Raw genomic sequence first — 20,746 nt, forward strand, 5'->3', positions numbered from 1 at the left:
CCCCCCAGGTGGCCAGTCTGCTGGATAAGCTCCACTCCACCCGCCAGCACCTCCACCAGAGCTGGAGCTCCAGGAAGCTCAAGCTGGACCAGTGCTTCCAGCTCCGCCTCTATGAGCAGGATGCAGAGAAGGTCAGATCTGATCGGTCCCCGTCATGGCTTGGGAGGAGAATCTTATAACTGTAGTAACAGGTGGAGGAGAGAACAGATTAGCTGTAGTAACAGGTGGAGAACAGACAGGTTGTAGTTACACGTGGAGGAGAGACCAGATGGGCTGTAGTAACAGGTGGAGGGGAGACCAGATGGGCTGTAGTAACAGGTGGAGGAGAGAACAGATTGGCTGTAGTAACAAGTGGAGGAGAGACCAGGTGGGCTGTAGTAAGAGATGGAGTAGAGACCGGCTGTAGTAACAGGTGGAGGAGAGAACGGATGATGGAGATGTAGGATAAAGATAGGGGCGAGCAAGGAAGAGAGGTTGTACAATATCTCCTAAGCCATATACCCTAAGAGGGTGATGATGACAGAGAGAGAGGAGCCTTACTGTCAGTTTATTGGCACTCCTTTAAAATAATCAATTACTAAAACATCCCATATCTTTGAAAAGTAATTCAAAGTGTATTCCCTCACGTTAACAGGAGCTAGGCTACTGCCACTCTTTAGGACATACAGCTAACAGGGATATTATTTCTCCTTTACCTGTTATAGTGATGTCATCTCTACTTTGAATGTTATAGTGATGTCACTCCACTGTAGATGGTATCATGACGTAATCTCTACTGTAGATGTCACAGTGATGTCATTCTACTGTAGATATTATGGTGATGTCACTCTACTGTAGATGTTATAGTGATGTCACTCGACTGTAGATGTCAGAACCTCACTATAACAGGTAAAGGAGAAATTATCCCTGTTAGTTGTATGTCCTACAGAGTGACAGTAGCCTAGCTCCTGTTCTTGTGAGGGAATGCACTTCGAAATACTTTTCAAAGATGTGGGATGTTTTAGTAGTTGATTATTCCAAAGGAGTGCCAATAAACTGACAGTAAGGCTCCTCTCTCTCTGTCATCATCACCCTCTTAGGGTATATCGGTTAGGGTATATCATACAACCTCTCTTCCTCGCTCGCTCCTCATCTCTGCTGTAGATGTCATAGTGATGTTATTGTGTTCTCCAGATGTTTGACTGGGTCAGCCACAACAAGGAGGTGTTCCTGCAGAACCACACAGAGATTGGCGTGGGCTACCAGCACGCCGTGGAGCTCCTGACCCAGCACAACCACTTCGCTATGAACTCCATGGTGAGCACCGGGGACACAACACCACAACATCTGGCCAGGACAAACCAGGAGCCGCAACGCCACAACATCTGGCCCACCATTTCTAATATCACCCAGATCAAACTAACATGACCCAAAGGTCTTCAGCTCAAACAAAACATAACCACAACAATAAAAAAGCACTAGCTACACTAACTCATGTAAAAATCTTGTGATTATAATTTGCTATAACTTTTCTCCAGATTAAACCCATGAAGAAGATGAAAAGATGTTAAACCTTTTTTAATTTAATCGTTAGAACACAGAGAAAGCCTCCATTGTTGAAGTGGCATTTGCTCACCCTTCTTGTTCCATCAAAGGTTAGAGGCACAGATTGTCCGACACACATTTCCTTGAAAGCACGTACAGAGAGTGTTTAACTCTCAACAAAACTCCTTTTAATGGCTCCAACATACCGGCCCCTAATTGTGATACTACAGCAAAACAATTACCTTAATTAAAGGCCCACTATGCAACTTTTTTAGCCAAAATTACATTAATTATGCTGGTTGAAAGTTATTCTGATGGTTCTGCAACCATTTCTGGGTCGTTTGGTGGGTGTGTCATTGCCCCATGTCACCTCTCCAAGGAAAAAGCGCATATGCAACTTGCTCTGTTCGGACCGACACAATCCGGATGTGACGCAGCGGAAGTATCCAATCGCGCCTCGAAAATGTAGTCAGATTGTAGTTTCAAAAATGCTTTACGGCACAGACACACACCCAAACATGGCACCGGCTAGATATAAACAGCCAGTTGCGAGGCAATTGTTGCATACATCATGGATCAATCGACTGATAAGGGACCCAAGAGGCGACTGTCGGTGGAACAAAAGAAGAATGGACCAGAAAAGAGATCAGACACGAGTGAAATGGGAACTATGCAACTTTTTTGGCTTGATTTACCTTAATATAACAGGCTAAGAGTCATTGCGATGGTTCTATTATACATTTTTGTTCGATTGTTCGTTGTGTAGCCGAGCGTTCTGGGTTCAACTATACTGTACTAATTATTATATAAAACAAAGAACGGGACCAGAGACGAGGTAGTGCGTTCAGCAGCCCACTCGGCTTCACTTTAATCACCCCTCCCCGACACAACACATCAACCATCAACTTCCCCCTTACAGCAACTCACGAGGGACACACCTCCTTTTCCAGACTAAACGCAGAACGATAGTTATGTTATTATAACTCTAGTTCTATGATTGTAGGCGTAGCCGTCTAGGCAGAGGAATACGGGTTATTCCTGGACGGTCTTCCTCAGCTGTCGGCTCGCCCTCTCTCCGACCGCTATGCGTGTTGGCAAGAGCAGTGCGTTCTGCCATCGTGGTTGGACACCACGTTGAGATGGGGCCATCCCATACAGTTCAAGCGTCGTCCCCCACCCTTTATGGGGTTGGTGGAGACCACGCTACGGGACCCGGCTGCGAGCACGGCTCTAGCAGCAGAGGTGGCACGTCTCTTGGTAAAGGGGGCCATCACTGTCGTTCCCCCCTACGAGTCTCACCTAGGGTTTTATTCCCGCTACTTCCTGGTTTCCAAGAAGTCAGGGGAAAAGAGACCTATTCTGGATCTTCGCGTGTTCAACAGATTCGTTGCCACGAGGAAGTTCAGAATGCTCACTGTCGGAGCGTTGTTCCGGTGTGTGAGGGAGGGCGATTGGTTCACATCCCTGGATCTCAAGGATGCTTACTTCCACGTCCCTGTTTCGGCAGGCGCACAGGAAGTTTCCCCGCTTTGCCTTTATGGGGATGGCGTACGAGTACCAGTGTCTGCCGTTCGGCTATTCCCTGGCTCCGCGCACCTTCTCAAGTGTGTGGAGACGGCGTTGGAACCGCTCAGGCGTCAGGGAAAGAGGATTCTCTTCTACCTAGACGATCTGCTTATTCTGAGCAACTCAGATAAGACCGCGAGAAGGGACACCATGTTGGTGATAAACCATCTCTCCTTCCTGGGTTTTGCCATCAACTGGGAGAAGAGCTCACCGGCTCCCCGGCCGGCAGACAGTCTACTTGGGGCTTTGCCTAGACTCAGCCACCATGACTGCGATGCTTTCGCCTCCTCGGCGAGACGCCATCCTGTCAGCGCTCTCCCGTTTTCACGTTCGCAGAAACGTGACCGCACTGTCCACCATGCGCCTGTTGGGGCTGATGGCAGCTGCCCACCCCGTGGTCCCCCTGGGTCTGCTTTTTATGCGCAGACTCCAGCGGTGGTTTGCTCGCCAACGGTTGGACCCCAGGCTGAATGGTTTGCAATGCACTGACGGTTAGCAGATTCCGCCGTCCAATTTATCCACACACACATGGCAGTTTCTTGTTTGAGGTGTCCGCCCATAATCAATCACAAATTCCTCTAACCAAATGGTCAACGAGATAATCTAGAACACCAGGCAGGGGTCAGCACGCATTGACCCCGTAGCTTCCTGCTCCTGTGGGGGGTTCCAACATATGCTCTGACCCCAGACTCCCTGGCACCGTGTCAAGCCCTGGATAAGAATCCAGAGACGCTTTAAATGTTTTATTATATATCATTAGATATGCAGGCCTAATAATAATCATGGTTTACCGTAGAATATAATCATTAATTTCTACCACAAGGAGAGGACTTCTTATGAGTGGTTTGTGTTGCCGCTGGTTGGTATTCTGACCAGGTGTAGAGACCTTAAAGTGTGCATTGTGTTCCCAGAATGCCTACGTGAACATCAACCGCATCATGTCCGTGGGGGGCCGGCTGGTGGAGGGAGGGCACTACGCCGCGCTGCAGGTCAAGCAGATCTCCTCCCAGCTGGACCAGGACTGGAAGAGCTTCGCCGCCGCGCTGGATGAGCGCTCCACCCTCCTGGCCATGTCCTCTGTCTTCCACCAGAAGGCAGAGCAGGTCTGAAGCGCGCACACACACACACACATACACGCGCACATGCTCGCACGCACGCACACGCACGCAAGCAGGCACACACACGTACGTATGCAGACACCATACGCACACTTGCAGTGACGCACACAAACATCCAAACACACGCAAGCAGGAAGAAACACATACACACACACACACACACACACACACACACACACACACCTCAAAATATAATAGTGTGTGTGTGTGTGTGTGTGTGTGTGTGTGTGTGTGTGTGTGTGTGTGTGTGTGTGTGTGTGTGTGTGTGTGTGTGTGTGTGTGTGTGTGTGTGTGTAGTTCCTATCTGCGGTGGAGTCCTGGAGTAAGGTTTGTAGTGAGGGAGGTCTGCCCTCGGCCATGCAGGAGCTGGAGCTAGCTATCCACCACCACCAGGGCCTCTACGAGCAAGTCACCCAGGCCTACAGCGAGGTATGCTAACACGCTAACATGCTAGTCACCTAGGCCTACAGCGAGGTACGCTAACAGGCTAGTCACCCAGGCCTACAGCGAGGTACGCTAACATGCTAGTAAGCCAGGCCTAGAGCGAGTTACGCTAACATGCTAGTCACCCAGGATTGGTTCATGCCTATGTGCCCCGGGTCCTATGTTCCCCTATGTTCCCCGCCTGGGGAACATAGGACCCTTTTTTTTTTAAAAAGGTCCTATGTTCCCCGTTTTTCCCAAACAGGGTCCTATGTTCCCCTGTAGCAATACATAACGGGAAGCATATAATAATATAATTATATAATATAATTATATAATATTAGATTATATAATTATATAATAGGACCCTTTTTCTGAAAAAGGGTCCTATGCTCCCCGATGTTGCGGGGAACATAGGACCCTTTTCTGGGAAAAGGGTCCTATGTTCCCCCAATCTATCATTCTTTAAAATATTTAAACTTTGACGCGACATTCGCGTGATGACAGCCAATCAGCGTTGAACAGCGTGGCCACTGAGTGACATGTGCAGTGCAGTCCGGGGTGAACTGCAGCATGGAGGAGAAAGTGATTGTTGCCGTTTGCGACTCCCGGAGCTGTATATAGTATATAATATAATATCACGGCCAAAAGCTCTGTGCTCCTCCGGTTGGCCGTAGCGCTCTCGTAGGGATTGGGCTTCTCTGGGTTTGTTTACCGGCGTTGCTATGGTTTCCGGTCTCGTGTGTTCCAACGGTTTATTAGGTAGGCCTATCTAATAAATCTCTGTCTAATCAATACTTCATTCACTGCCTCGTCCGTGGTCATTACAATATTATGAATAGACTGCGTTGGGTTCTCCGACGTCTCTCTCTCTTCCACAAAAGGTAAAGACATGCAATGGTGGTTATCTCGGCCGGAATTTGGCAGTAATGGTGGAAAAAGTAACAGACCGGGGAACATAGGACCCTTTTTCAAAAAAGGGTCCTATGTTCCCCGGTCACATACATTTCGGGGAACATGGGACCCTTTTTGGGAAAAGCGGGGAACATAGGACCCTTTTTTAAAAGAAAAGGTCCTATGTTCCCCAGTCTCATACAAAGAGGGGAACATAGGACCCGGGGAACATAGGACCCGGGGAACATAGACACGCTCCCCCCAGGCCAACAGCAAGCTAACATGAGGTACGCTAACATGCTTGTCACCCAAGCCTACGGCGAGGCAAGCTAAAACAAGGCCTACAGCAGGCTTTATTGCTAACACCTAGGCATCCAGCAAGAGCGTGTCTATTTTTTCCCCGGGTCCTATGTTCCCCGGGTCCAATGTTCCCCGGGTCCTATGTTCCCCGGGTCCTATGTTCCCCGGGTCCTGCACTGCACTGCACTGAGTTGGATACGGCTGAATTATGTTACACATCGACGGTGATAACAACGCGCCCGCTGCGGCGCCGGCTGCCGCGGCTAACGTTGGCGCTATCTATGCTGCCACTGTCAAGTTACCGGACTTTTGGCAGCACAACCAACGGTCGTGGTTCCAACACATCGAATCCCAGTTCCAGCTGAGAGGAATAACGCAGGTCGGACGAAGTATTTCCATGTGGTAGCAGCCTTAGATGCCTCGACGACGGCCAGGTCTATGGCGCGTTTGGAGGCTCCTCCAGCTGTCGGCAAGTACGACTCACTCAAGACGCACTCGTGGACCTTTTTGAACTGTCGGAGCTGGAGAACAGCTGACGTTCGCCATGAACAAGTCTTCGGAGCCTGGTCAACAGCTCTCCGCCATCTCTGAGTACACCACTGACATTCAGCATGTGGCCGGCAAAGACAATTTTGTAGCCGACTGCCTCTCTTGGGTGGTTATTGGTTCCGTCCACTTGGGCCTTGACTACGCAGCTAGGGCTGGGGATCAGGCTACGGACTCTGAGGTACAGGCCTACAGGACGGCCCCAACGGCGCTCCTCATGGAGGATGTGGTATTTGGCACGGCCAACACTACACTCCTCTGCAACGTCTCCACTGGCCAACCGCGCCCCATGGTGCCTGCTGGCTGGAGGCTTAAGGTCTTTCACACGATCCACGGCCTTTCCCACCCGGGGGTGAAGGCCTCTGCCAAGCTGGTGGGGGCCAAGTTCGTCTGGCCGGGCCTGCGGCAGGACGTCAGGGCCTGGGCCGCTGTCTGTGTGGCATGCCAGCGTGCAAAGGTGACTCGGCATACCAAAGCCCCCTTGGCACTCTTCAAAGTGCCGGAGAGGCGTTTCGACCATGTGAATGTGGACCTGGTGGGCCCGCTTTCACCCTCCCGTGGTTACACCTACCTCCTCACAGGACCACCAGGTGGCCAGAAGTGGTTCCCCTGTCCTCCACTACAGCAGCTGAGGTGGCCCGGGTGTTCGTTATGGCTTGGGTGGCCCGTTTCGGCACACCGTCCGACCTTTCCTCGGACCGGGGGCCGCAGTTCACCTAGGAGCTTTGGACTGCGGTCGCCGGGGTCCTGGGGGTGAAGGTCCACCGTACCACAGCCTATAACCCACAGAGCAACGGGCTTTGCAAGCGGGACATGAAGGCCGCGCTCAGGGCCAGCCTTACGGGCAGCGACTGGGCTGACCGCCTCCCATGGGTTATGCTGGGCCTTTGCTCCGCCCCCAAGGACGATCTTCAGGCCTCGTCGGTAGAGCTAGTGTACGGCCAGCCCTGGGGAGTCTCTTCCGTATGCCACGGCCCCGTGGACGGCTGCCTCCCATCGTGCTGCATTCGTGCCTAAGAACTTTGTTGTTAATATGGGGGGCAGGCCTGAGCGGGTGGCTATAGACCGGCTCAAGCCTGCTCATGTGGATATTGGCGAACCGCTCCAGCTGGCTCAGCCCCCCCAGCGGGGGGGCCCACCTGCGGCAGCCTCGACACCTGTCCCTGCCTCAGCCTCGACCCCGGCTCCTGCCTTTTGCCCTTCTCCTGTTAAGCGCAGCCGTTCTGGCCGCCTGGTCCGCCCCCCTAGGCCTTGATTTTTCTAGGGACTGTTATGTGCTAGTATGTTCTGTTTAACACTAGTGGGTGTCCGATGTTCTCTGTAGGTTACCTGTTCGGTCTGGACCAGTTAGTTTGGGTGAATTCTGGGGGGACCTGTGTGGTGACCCACAACTACAATGATAAGACATTCACCAAGGGACTGTACCTTTTAAGGAAAAGGGTTTTGGGATAACAGTTGAACTCATGCTGGAGTAACACTTGTTTAATTGAAGTGGAGAGTAAAGCCGATTCAACCCATCTCCGCCTCTTGTCTCGTCATTTACCGCACTCCACAATAGGACCTTTTTTTAAGAAAGGGTCCTACGTTCCCCGAGCGGGGAACATAGGGATGACCCCCCTATATGCTAACACCCTGGCTTACAAGAAGGTAAGACGATCCCAGGAAGAATACAGGAGGAATTCATGTTTTCAGTTGGATGTCCACGCCTTTCCCCTACGTCACTAGCACCCAGGCCTATGGCGTGGTAAGCTAACATTCTAACTCTTTGTTTCATGTTTGTTTCATGAATTTCCAGGTGAGCCAGGATGGTAAAGCCCTGCTGGACGTCCTCCAGAGGCCTTTGGGTCCAGGGAACTCGGAGTCCATGACCGCAACGGCCAACTACTCCAAGGCAGTGAGTCTAATGTGGTCTAGTGTGTCCTAGTGTAGTGTGTATGTACATGTGTGTGTGTGTCGTAGTGTAGTGTGTATGAACATGAAGTCTCGTGTGTCGTGGTTTAGTGTGTATGTAAATGTGTCTGTGTCTTAGTGTAGTTTGTATGTACATGTGTGTGTGAGTGTGTTCCATAGTGTTGTGTGTATGTTTATTTGTGTGTGTGTCCCAGTATAGTGTGTATGTACATATAGTCTTCTGTGTCCTAGTGTAGTGTGTATGTACATTTGTGTGTGTCGTAGTGTAGTGCGTATGTACATGTGTCTGTCCTCAAATGAGGATATGAAGACCTAGTATAGGAAGTATTGATACTTCCCATACTGATGGTTTAGTTTGGAGAATTTATCCGCACATATACAAATAATAATAATAAAAAAGATAAAACTAGAAACCTAAAGATCTATAATATCAATGTTTTAGACTTCTAGTAAGAACTAGTTCAGCTCCTCCTCAATGCGCTCCTCACATCTTATTGAAAGGCAGTAGATTCCATCATGCCACAGAGCCAACTAAAAGACACAACCACAGAGATAGGGTTCACACTAAATCACCCTATCTCTGCTATTCTGGATGGTGTGTTTTGTGTGTAAAGTATTGACTTGAGTTTTGATTTTACGATACAAGCCTCAGGTCGGGGACCGCTATTGATGAATTAGTACAAAGAAACGTTTGAGCACATCCCTATCCTCCAGGTCTCTACTCAGAACCCTTTCCTCCTTCAGGTCTTCTGTTCTGCTTGTCCTCCCTTAGGTCCCCTGTCCTCCCTTTGGTCATCTGTTCTGCCTTTCCTCCCTTAGGTCTTCTGTTCTCCCTAAGGTCCTCTGTCCTCCCTAAGGTCCTCTGTTCTGCCTGTCCTCCCTAAGGTCCTCTGTCCTCCCTGTCCTCCCTAAGGTCCTCTGTCCTCCCTGTCCTCCCTCGGGTCCTCTTTCCTCTCAAGGTCTCCTGCTCTCCCTGTTCTCCCTCAGGTCCACTGTATCCTGGACGTGGTGCATGAGATTCTTCACCACCAGAGGAGGCTGGAGAACATCTGGCAGCACCGCAAGGTCCGCCTGCACCAGAGGCTCCAGCTGTGTGTGTTCCAGCAGGACGTCCAGCAGGTACTGACTCCTCCTCTCCTCCCCTCCTCTCTCATCCTCCCTCCTCTCCTCCCCTCCTCTCTCATCCTCCCTCCTCATCTCCCCTCCTCTCCTCATCCTCCCTCCTCATCTCTCCTCCTCTCCTCATCCTCCCTCCTCATCTCTCCTCCTCTCCTCATCCTCCCTCCTCATCTCTCCTCCTCTCCTCATCCTCCCTCCTCATCTCTCCTCCTCTCCTCATCCTCCCTCCTCATCTCTCCTCCTCTCCTCATCCTCCCTCCTCATCTTCCTCTTCTCCTCCTTTTTCCTCTCCTCATTCTCTCGTCTCCTCTCCTCATCCTCATATCCTCTCTCCTCCTCTTGGTGTGCGTGTGTGTGTGTGTGTGTGTGTGTGTGTGTGTGTGTGTGTGTGTGTGTGTGTGTGTGTGTGTGTGTGTGTGTGTGTGTGTGTGTGTGTGTGTGTGTGTGTGTGTGTGCAGGTGATGGACTGGATCGAGCACCATGGGGAGGTGTTCCTCAGTAAACACACAGGGGTGGGGAAGTCTCTGCACCGTGCCCGCGCCCTGCAGAAGAGACACGACGACTTTGAGGACGTGGCCCAGGTCTGTCTGCCTGCCTGTCAGTCTCTCTCCCAGTCTGTCTGTCTGTCTGTCTGTTTGTCTCTCTGTCTTTCTGCCAGTCTGTCTGCCTGTCTGTCAGTCTCTCTTCCAGTCTTTCTGTCTGTCTGTCTGTCTGTCTGTCTTTCAGTCTCTCTGCCAGTATGTCTGTCTGTCCGTCTTTCTCTCTGCCTGTCTGTCTGTCTGTCTGTCTTTCTGCCTACCTGTCTGTCTGTCTCTCTACCTGTCTGTCTGCTTGCCTGTCTTTAGTTTATATGCTAAGAACATTCAACTTAAGCATGTTGAAAGCTAGCACCAAGAGGCTGCAGTAGTATCAGGATGATGCTAAGGTAAGTGTTGGAGCCATTTGATATTTATGTTGCAAATGTGATTAGGATTGGTAACACTATTGAAATAATTATAATATTTAAGTTAATGTAATATGGTTTAATAGTTATGGTCTTATTTATGGTCTACAATTACCCAATTCTATGTGTGAAAAATTATTGACTGCCGTGTTCTATCTGGCCTATTGAGCGTGACGTCTGACGTTCTGACTGGCAGATGTCAAATATATAGATGGGCTACCTATGACCAGGGAGAGCGGAAGTGGCAAACAATTTTTCAACCGCGTGAATGCGATAGGGACATGTTATATTGACTAAGAAGAAATAAATAAACCTATAATTTACGACGCGCGTTGTCCGATTGTCTCCGCTCCCAGAAGTGGCCGCTGGAAAGCTGCCACTACATTAAGTTGAAAAATTGCCCATCCGAAACGTTGGACAAAGGAAACTGATGGATTGTATCTTTGAGCTGTGGTTGGAAATACGCTGGAACACATTCAGCATCAACTTGCTTCTTCGTGAGTAACCCGGCGAATTCCATTGTAGTCAGAGACCCATGATACGATCAGACATTAGGGGAGACCGAAATGTTTGATGGGACAATCCGAATTGCGCAATCAAGACCCATACGATCAGACATCAGGAGAGAGACTGAATTGTTTGATGGGACAATCCGGATTGCGCAATCAAGATCCATACGATCAGACATCAGGAAAGACTGAAATGTTTGATGGGACAATTCGAATTGCGCGATCGCAGGAAAGAAGCATATAAGCGATCACTGAGATCCCGACGTGTTAATTCAACCTGGACACTCTCTTAAGAATATTGCTTATGACAGACTAAAGACATCAATGACTAAGCATAACCTGCAATAAATCTACAAAATAATTACGACTTTGCAAATGAATAAATTATGTGCGCAACACTAAACAGACGGCAAGAATTAAAGGAATTAAAGAAATTAAGACGCTGTTCATTTGTTTGTTGATGCGACGTGGGAAGTAATAATTATTTATAAAACGAAATAAAAGAGCCGAGATCATGTCTGAGGAAGAGACGGCCATAGGCCCAGACACGGGTGAGCAACATCACTTACATGGGATTAAAGAGCTCAGCGCAACTCGTCGTGGCAAACTTGGGCACTGCACTCGAAAAATGAATGAGATTAATAATGACATAAGATTTGGTAGAGGAGATGCTGTTGCTGTGAAAGCACAATTGGAAGAGTTTCACAAAATATTGAAGACATTTAAAACATCTCATGAATCAGTTCAAATGCTTTTATCTGATGACGTGAAAGAAAATGAAAATGTTGACTGGTATGAACCGAAGATAACAAAGTTTAATGACTTTATTTGCCAAACCGAGATATGGTTAAGGCATCAGCAAGACCCACAATCACCTGATGATGTGCATGATAGTGTGTCAATGGTATCTAAGAGTAGTTCAAAAGCATCATCAGCTCATTCTGCACGAATTAAAATTGCTGTGGATAAAGCTGGTTTGCTGGCCAGAGCTAAGTCATTGAGAGAGAAACACGAAATGGAAATGGAAATGGAAATGGAAAAGCTTAAATTGCGAGCTAAAATGGAAGCATTTCAACTAAGAGAGGATCTTGCTGTCACAAATGCCAAACTACAGGCCATAGAAGAAATTGATCCAACTGAATCAACAGCAGGAACAGCTTTCAGACCTGGGGATGGTATGAACGCTTATCTGGAGAAATATATGGAGAAATCACACAGAACGGAGGAACCAATTTCCGAATCAGTGGAAAGCAGCAGAGATGCAGGGATATCTCAGCCGGATTTCGTGGATCTGGGAGCAGTACCTAAAACACCATTACAGAGGGCTATGCGTGGCGGCCTAGCCCAGAAATCAATGGCAGTACCGCAAACAACCACTGCTGCAACAACTAGGCTCAACTTATCAAGCGGAGGCACTAGAACTACTTTGACTCAACCAAGAAGAGCACAATCTACTCCGGGAAGAGAACCATTAGAACCCCTAGATAACTCAGACTTGACAAATCTGCTTGTATCTGTTGTAGCTCAATCAGCACTTCCAAAGAAGGAAGTTCCCGTGTTCAATGGTGACCCCCTGGAATTTCAGTTGTTCATGCAAGCAATCAAATACAACATAGAAGATAAGACTGACAGTAATGAAGACCGACTTTACTTTTTGGAACAATACACGGTCGGACAACCAAAAGAACTTGTCAGAAGCTGTTTTCACATGGACGCTGCGGAAGGTTATGCTGAAGCCAAGCGCCTGCTCAAGCGACACTTTGGCAATGACTTTAGAATCACGACTGCCTATATGGAGAAGGCCTTAAACTGGACTGTAATCAGACCAGATGACGGAAAGGCACTTTACAGTTATGCATTATATTTAAGAAGTTGCTGTAATGCTGCCCAAAACCTTCAATACATGTCGGAACTTGACTTGCAATCCAACATGAAACAAATAGTCTCCAAGCTCCCATACAAACTCAGAGAGAGATGGAGAACAGTGGTATGTGACATTATGGAACAAACGCAACAGAGGCCTAAATTCAATGATCTCGTCAGATTCATTGAGAAACAGTCCCGAATATTGCAGGATCCGGTCTTTGGCAACATTCAAGACGTTCACAGAGAAGCAAAGGTGAGAGCACCTACAGTGAACCTTCCCTATAGAAAATCTGCCAGCAAGCAGAGCTTTCTCACTGCAGTTTCTCCAGTCACCACTAATGCTGTTGCAAAAGCCAATGTAAAAGAAAAGATAGATCAATTTAGAAATCTCACTCCTTTCAATGAATGTTATGCTTTTTCCAGACCCTGTGTTTACTGTAAGAGAGAGCATGCAATGGAAAGATGTGAAGCAATGTCAAAACTCCCACACAAAGAGAAAATTGAATTTCTAAAGAAACATGGATTTTGTTTTGCCTGTTTGACAAAAGGACATCTCAGCAAAACATGTAAGAAACGCCTGACATGCCACTCATGTGATAAGAAACACCCAACACTCTTACACATCGAAAACTGGTCAGCAGATGGCGCCATAGACACTAAAGCACCTGTAGTAGCCACGTACAATAATAGTGGTGGCACAGCCGTTCAAGCCAACTCTGTCACAGTTACCCTGCCACCAACCGACCAAACAGAGGCCGGCAATACAGACCACAAATTGGCAATTGTACCCGTGATAGTGAAGGCGACCAAAGGTAGTCATTCCATAAAAACATATGCATTCCTGGATCCCGGGAGTTCCGCTACCTTCTGTACAGAAAAACTAATGGAGGAACTGTCTGTCAGAGGGAGGAAAACAGAAATTCTGCTTCAAACCATGTGTTATGAAAAGCCAGTAAAAACCTTCAGATTGGGTGGACTGGAAGTAAGCAGCCTTGATGGCAAAGACTTCATCGAACTCCCAGAGGTCTTTACACAATGCACTATTCCTGTAAGTGATAAGAACATCCCGAGAGAAGAAGATCTCAAACAATGGCCTTACCTAAATGAGGTCAAACTGAACTCCATTGAAGCAGACATGAGTCTGTTGATTGGAATGAACATCCCCAAAGCCATGGAACCACTCAAGGTCATCAACAGCCAGGACAATGGCCCGTATGCTGTCCTGACAAACCTTGGGTGGATAGTTAATGGCCCACTGGGAATTAGCTCACACGTAAACAAACATGGACGACCTCAAATAACGACAAACAGAATATCAGTGGCTCGCTTGGGCGATCTACTGATCCAACAGTACAATCAAGACTTCCCCGAATTGAGCTATGAGGAGAAAGACGAACATTCATTCGAAGATAAAAGATTTCTGCAAATCATGAAAGAATCTTTAAGAAAAATAGACGGTCATTATGAAATCCGACTTCCTTTCCGTAAGGATGATCTTCGTATGCCAAATAATAGGCAAATGGCTGAACAAAGAGCATATGGCCTTAAGAAAAGATTCGAGAAGGATGAGTCATTTAAAAAGGATTACGTGTGCTTCATGAACGATGTCTTATCGAAAGGACATGCAGAGATGGTATCCGAAGAACAGCTCCACCGGACTGATGGGAGACTCTGGTACATTCACCACCACGGAGTGTACCACAAACGTAAAAAAACAATCCGGGTGGTCTTCGACTGTACTTCGGCCTACAGAGGTACCTCTTTGAACTCAGAGTTATTGCAAGGCCCAGACCTTACAAACACCTTGCTAGGTGTACTTCTGAAGTTCAGACAGGAACCAGTAGCTGTGATGGGCGACATCGAAGGAATGTTCCACCAAGTGAAGGTTCCTGCAACGGATGTGGACTTTCTGAGGTTCTTGTGGTGGCCAGGTGGCGACACTACCCAAGCACTGAGGGAATTTCGAATGACTGTGCATCTATTCGGTGCAGTTTCATCTCCCAGCTGTGCAAATTTTGCCCTCAAGCAGACAGCTGAGGATAATGAAGGGAAAGCTGATAGCTCAGCACTGAACACAATTCGTCACAATTTCTATGTGGATGACTGTGTTAAATCAGTTCCAGATGAAAACCAAGCTATTAGTCTGGTTCAGAACTTAAAGAAAATATGTGCAACTGGAGGATTTAAACTTACCAAATGGACCAGCAACAGCCGTTCTGTCCTTGCATCTTTACCTGTAGAGGAAAGGGCAAAAGAAGTAAAGAACATTGACCTTGAGAAAGACAAGCTTCCTGTAGAGAGAGCACTTGGCATGCGGTGGGATGTTGAGTCCGATACATTCTTCTTTGACATCACTCCGAAACAACAACCAGTTAGTCGAAGGGGAATCTTGTCTGTGCTCAATTCTGTTTACGATCCTCTGGGATTCTTATCACCAGTGATGCTCACAGGGAAACTGATACAGCAGGAGCTGTGTAAGATCAACTGCGGATGGGATGGGGAAATCCCACCTGCCCTTGCGTCAAAATGGAGCGAGTGGCAGAAAGATCTTCATGGGATTTCCGACTTCAGAATTGAAAGATGCTACAAACCCGTGGATTTTGATGTCACTGACCCCCAATTACACCACTTCTGCGATGCCAGTGAAAGTGGCTATGGGACTGTCAGCTACATAAGATTTACCAGCGGCAGCAAACCTCCTCACATTTCGTTAGTGATGGGAAAAGCAAGGGTTGCACCCCTGAAAGTGGTCACAATCCCCAGAATGGAGCTCACCGCAGCGGTTTTGGCCGCACGTATTGACAATATGCTCAGGAAAGAACTGGGGCTTCAGATCTCAGACTCCTTCTTCTGGACTGATAGTACTTCTGTCCTGAAGTACATTCTGAATGACACTCAGAGATTCAAGACCTTTGTGGCTAACCGAGTATCCGTGATACGTGACCTGACACAGAAATCTCAGTGGCGTCACATTAAGACTGATCTCAACCCAGCAGACAATGCGTCTAGGGGAATGCGAGCTGATGCTTTTCTGAAAGAAAGATGTTGGCTTAACAGTCCAGATTTTCTGGCCAAATGCGAAGCTGACTGGCCGAAACTTTCCACTCAACCACTGGTACTTTCGGACAGTGACTCAGAGGTAAAGAAAACTGTTGTGGCCTTCACAACAACAGTCCACGAAGACCCTCTGACTCGCTTCATTGAATCCTTCTCATCATGGGACAAACTCATCAGATCTACGGCATGGCTTTTGAAGTTCAAAGGGACTCTGAGACACTTGATCCAATTGAAAAAAGCAGGTACCTCACACAGTGCATCAGTTAAATCAGAATGTGTGAAGGACAAGCGGCTATCTGACCAGCAACTGTCCGTGCAGGATTTTACAGAAGCTGAGGAATCACTTGTTGCTCATGTTCAACAGAAAGCCTTCAGGGATGAAGTGAATGCCTTAAGAGCAGGCCAAGCTGTAAGAAGGAGCAGCAGACTCTACAAGTTGGATCCCATTCTTAGTGATGGAATACTGAGAGTGGGAGGTAGATTAAGTAAGTTGGCTATGCCGGAGGACTTCAAACACCCGGCTATTCTGTCTAATGTAGACCACTTCTCAAAACTTCTTCTGAACCACACCCACCATCTGGTTGGTCATTGTGGAAAAAATCAGATGCTTTCTAAGCTAAGAACAAAATATTGGATTCCCAAAGCCAATCAGGCTGCAAGGAAAATAACCCGCGATTGCACACTCTGCAGACGATGGCATGGCAGTGCTATGACACAGAAAATGGCTGATTTACCGCTCATACGCATAACACCAGATCTCCCCCCGTTCACACACACTGGCTTGGACTATTTCGGGCCCATAGAGGTCAAGAGTGGCCGTAGCCGGGTGAAGAGATACGGAGCCTTGTTTACATGTCTTGCCAGTAGGGCTGTACACTTGGAGATGGCTTACTCCATGGATACAGATTCATGTATCTCAGCCTTGCGCAGATTCATCTGCAGACGTGGTCAAATCAAAGAAATTGTTTCAGACAACGGAACAAATTTCGTGGGCGCAGAGCGAGAATTAAAAGAAGCACTTGCTCACCTGAACATGAATAAAATACAGGATTCAATGAATACAAAAGGCATCAAATGGAGTTTCAACCCGCCTTATGGTTCCCACCATGGAGGTGTGTGGGAACGTCTCATTCGAATCATAAAAAAAATCCTTTACTCTATCACAAAGGAACAGACCCTGAATGACGAATGTCTTCAAACTGCCTTGTGCGAAGTGGAGGCAGTTCTCAATGCCCGTCCCATTACAGTAACATCTGGAGACTCCAAAGATCCTGAACCCCTAACTCCAAACCACCTTCTGCTCTTGAAAGGAAAACCCATTCTCCCACCCGGGCTCTTTTCCAAGCAGGATAGCTACTCTAGAAGAAGGTGGAAACAGGTTCAGTACCTTTCAGACCTCTTCTGGAAAAGATGGACACGGGAGTATCTCCCGCTAATGCAGGAGAGACAAAAATGGAATGAGGTCAAAAGAAATCTGAAACCTGGAGATATAGTACCGATCATAGATGAGACCTCTCCACGAAACTCCTGGCCTATGGGACGTATCATGGAAACCTTTCCAGACGCAAAGGGTTTTGTGCGTCGTGTCAAAGTAAAAACTCAGACAAACATCTTGGAAAGACCTATTACCAAGCTGTGTCTTCTCAAAGACATGTCCTGACTGACCATCTTACTGACCCGACTGACTGACTTACACACTGACACACACCACACTACACTGCTAACAAACATGACATTTATTTTGATAAAATACTGAAATCCTTTTCTAGTATATTTCACCTTTGAACGAGCAAAGAATACATATGAATTTATTGGATACTTACCTGTTGATGTTTATGGAAAAAAGTAAGGTTAAATGAAATGTATTAATGTGAAATTATATGATTTTGACTATCGAAAGGACTATTGAATGGACTATCGAAAGGACTATTGGAATATTTTTGGAGAAAGGACTCTGAATTCCCCTTGATTTTTATAAGGGGTAATATTTTTGAAAGAAGAAAGCCTTTTCTGGCTGGACTTTTCATGAACTATTGAAACAAATATGTGAAAAAAAAAGAAAAAAAAGAAATGTGAAACATGAATAATATTGCAATGGACTTTTGAACTGTGTGGCTCCCATGAATATCTTGTTATGAATTGCCTTATTATGGCCAATTAGAGGCCGGAGTGTTGGAGCCATTTGATATTTATGTTGCAAATGTGATTAGGATTGGTAACACTATTGAAATAATTATAATATTTAAGTTAATGTAATATGGTTTAATAGTTATGGTCTTATTTATGGTCTACAATTACCCAATTCTATGTGTGAAAAATTATTGACTGCCGTGTTCTATCTGGCCTATTGAGCGTGACGTCTGACGTTCTGACTGGCAGATGTCAAATATATAGATGGGCTACCTATGACCAGGGAGAGCGGAAGTGGCAAACAATTTTTCAACCGCGTGAATGCGATAGGGACATGTTATATTGACTAAGAAGAAATAAATAAACCTATAATTTACGACGCGCGTTGTCCGATTGTCTCCGCTCCCAGAAGTGGCCGCTGGAAAGCTGCCACTACAGTAAGGGTGACAAGTTAAGGGTTAATCTGTGGAGGTATTGACCTTTATTGGTTGAAGTTGTGCATGTCTGTGCAGTGTGATATTAAAGGCACCATCAAATGGACTTGAATGTAAAGAAAGGTCAGATCCAGTTCTGCAGAGAGATTATCTGGTAGTGAAACACCTTTACATGTATGTAACATGTGTACATGAATGTACAATGTATACATGTATGTAGCATGTATACATGAATGTACAATGTGTACATGTATGGACCATGGGTACATGAACCTTACATGTATACATTGCGTGACATCTGATCTCTTGCCCCTCTCTGTTTGAAATTCTAATTCAAACAGCGTTATTGGCCTGGAACAGAGAAGAGCAATCTATAGTTGAACATTAGTCTAGTGTTCACGAATAACACAAAATCTCTCTCTCTCTCTCTCTCTCTCTCTCTCTCTCTCTCTCTCTCTGCAGAACACCTACACCAATGCAGACAAACTGCTGGAGGCGGCGGAGCAGCTTGCCCAGACGGGCGAGTGCGACCCGGAGGAGATCTACAAGGCGGCCCGCCACCTGGAGGTCACCATCCAGGACTTTGTCCGCCGCGTGGAGCAACGCAAGCTGCTACTGGACCTGTCTGTCACCTTCCACACACACACCAAGGAGGTACACACGCACGCACGCACGCACACACGCACACACACACACACACACACACACACACATCAAGGAGGTACACACACACAAAGGCGCACACACGCGCCAAGGAGATACAGTCGCACACACACACACACACACACACCAATGAGGTTCACACACGCACACACACACACAAACGCACACGTACAGGCACACACACCAAGGCGGCACACAAACACAGGCACACGCACACATCACTGCAGACAGGCAGGCACACACACCATTCTGCATGTTGGGGAGGTAGCCATGGAGACCGGCCATGGCAACAGTCATCAGAGCATTCGCTCTCCGTTAGCCTCTTCCATTGACTTGCAGAGTTACAGTAGCCTAGCTCCTGTTCATGTGAGGGAATACTCTTTGAATCACTTTCCAAAGACTCCAAATTGGTTCAGAATAGTCTCATATTCAGTGCCAGTAACTACTCAAAAGATGGTAGTATTAGTACAAACACACAGATATTCAGCACTATATACAGCGCCGTGATTATATTATATTTTATAGACCTTATATAACTGACAGGTTACCCTCAGTGTAGACAACCAGACAGAAGCAGCTGATCATATAACTGACAGGTTACCCTCAGTGTAGACGACCAGACAGAAGCAGCTGATCATAGAACTGACAGGTTACCCTCAGTGTAGACGACCAGACAGAAGCAGCTGATCATAGAACTGACAGGTTACCCTCAGTGTAGACGACCAGACAGAAGCAGCTGATCATATAACTGACAGGTTACCCTCAGTGTAGACTATAAAAGGAGCCTCAACAGTAGACATTCTACCATCGTCTTGTGATGTTACTGGCACTCGTTACTGGTAATCGATCTACATTGGAAGTCTTTGGAAAGTGATTCAAAGTGTTTTCCTTCACATTAACAGGAGCTAGGCTACTGTAACTGCATCTCAATGGAAGAGGCTAACGGAGAGTGAATACTAACCCAGCTACCTCTTCTTCTAGAAGCACAATGAGGATTTGCGATAACAAATAATAAAAAATCTGGGTATAACATGCAAACGTCAATCAACAGATATCTTGACGTATCCCTTTAACAAATCTAATATAGATCAATCTATAATCTATGGTTAAATATGAATTTTGATTTTCAATTTTATGTCTGGGAGTGTGCTTGCGTGTGTTTGTGTGTGTGCGTGTGTGTGTTTGTGTGTGCGTTTGTTTGTGTTTGTGGGTCTGTGTGCGTGTGTGTGTGTGTGCGCTTGCGTGCGTGTTTGTGCGCATGTGTGTGTACATGCATGCGTGTGTGTGTGTGCATGCGTGCGTGCCTGCGTGTTTGTGTGCGTGTGTGTGTGTGTGTGTGTGTGTGTGTGTGTGTGTGTGCGTGCAGCTGTGGAGTTGGATGGAAGAGCTGCAGAAGGATCTCCTGGAGGAGGTGCAGAGTGAGGTGGTGGAGGAGGTGCAGCTGATGGTGCAGCAGTTCCAGCAGCAGCAGAGCTCCACGCTGGACGCTACGCTCAACGTCATCAAGGAGGGGGAGGGGCTGATGCAGCAGCTTAGGTCAGCTCACCTCGAACTGACTATCACCATGCTTACTTCACCATCATCAGCACCACTATTACCACGACTACCATCATGACCCAACCCGGTCTCACGAAAAGACGTGACACTGTCACGTTATTTAATCTATTGAAACGTGTTCAGGATCACGTATTTTCAAAATTTTCGTGTTTACAAGCACAAATTCCAAACCCATGTATTTCAATT

General features: G+C 47.2%; 1 protein-coding gene across 6 annotated transcripts in view; it reads left to right on the forward strand.

The window, feature by feature from the left end:
* Nucleotides 1–20,746, forward strand: part of kalrna (kalirin RhoGEF kinase a) — a 186,035-nt gene that overhangs the window by 39,044 nt on the left and 126,245 nt on the right. For 5 of the 6 annotated variants that reach the window (XM_060074643.1, XM_060074646.1, XM_060074645.1 and 2 more), the window contains 9 exons: nt 9–131; nt 1,174–1,296; nt 4,002–4,193; nt 4,506–4,637; nt 8,167–8,265; nt 9,270–9,401; nt 9,860–9,982; nt 18,803–18,994; nt 20,370–20,539. In XM_060074643.1, the coding sequence (XP_059930626.1) occupies nt 9–131; nt 1,174–1,296; nt 4,002–4,193; nt 4,506–4,637; nt 8,167–8,265; nt 9,270–9,401; nt 9,860–9,982; nt 18,803–18,994; nt 20,370–20,539 (1,286 nt within the window). Of the gene's footprint in view, nt 1–8; nt 132–1,173; nt 1,297–4,001; nt 4,194–4,505; nt 4,638–4,700; nt 4,720–8,166; nt 8,266–9,269; nt 9,402–9,859; nt 9,983–18,802; nt 18,995–20,369; nt 20,540–20,746 lie in introns of those variants that run through there. The other variant, XM_060074647.1, reaches the window with a different exon arrangement.

The sequence above is a fragment of the Gadus macrocephalus genome, chromosome 16 (genome assembly GCF_031168955.1).
Source record: "Gadus macrocephalus chromosome 16, ASM3116895v1".
Classification (NCBI taxonomy): domain Eukaryota; kingdom Metazoa; phylum Chordata; class Actinopteri; order Gadiformes; family Gadidae; genus Gadus; species Gadus macrocephalus.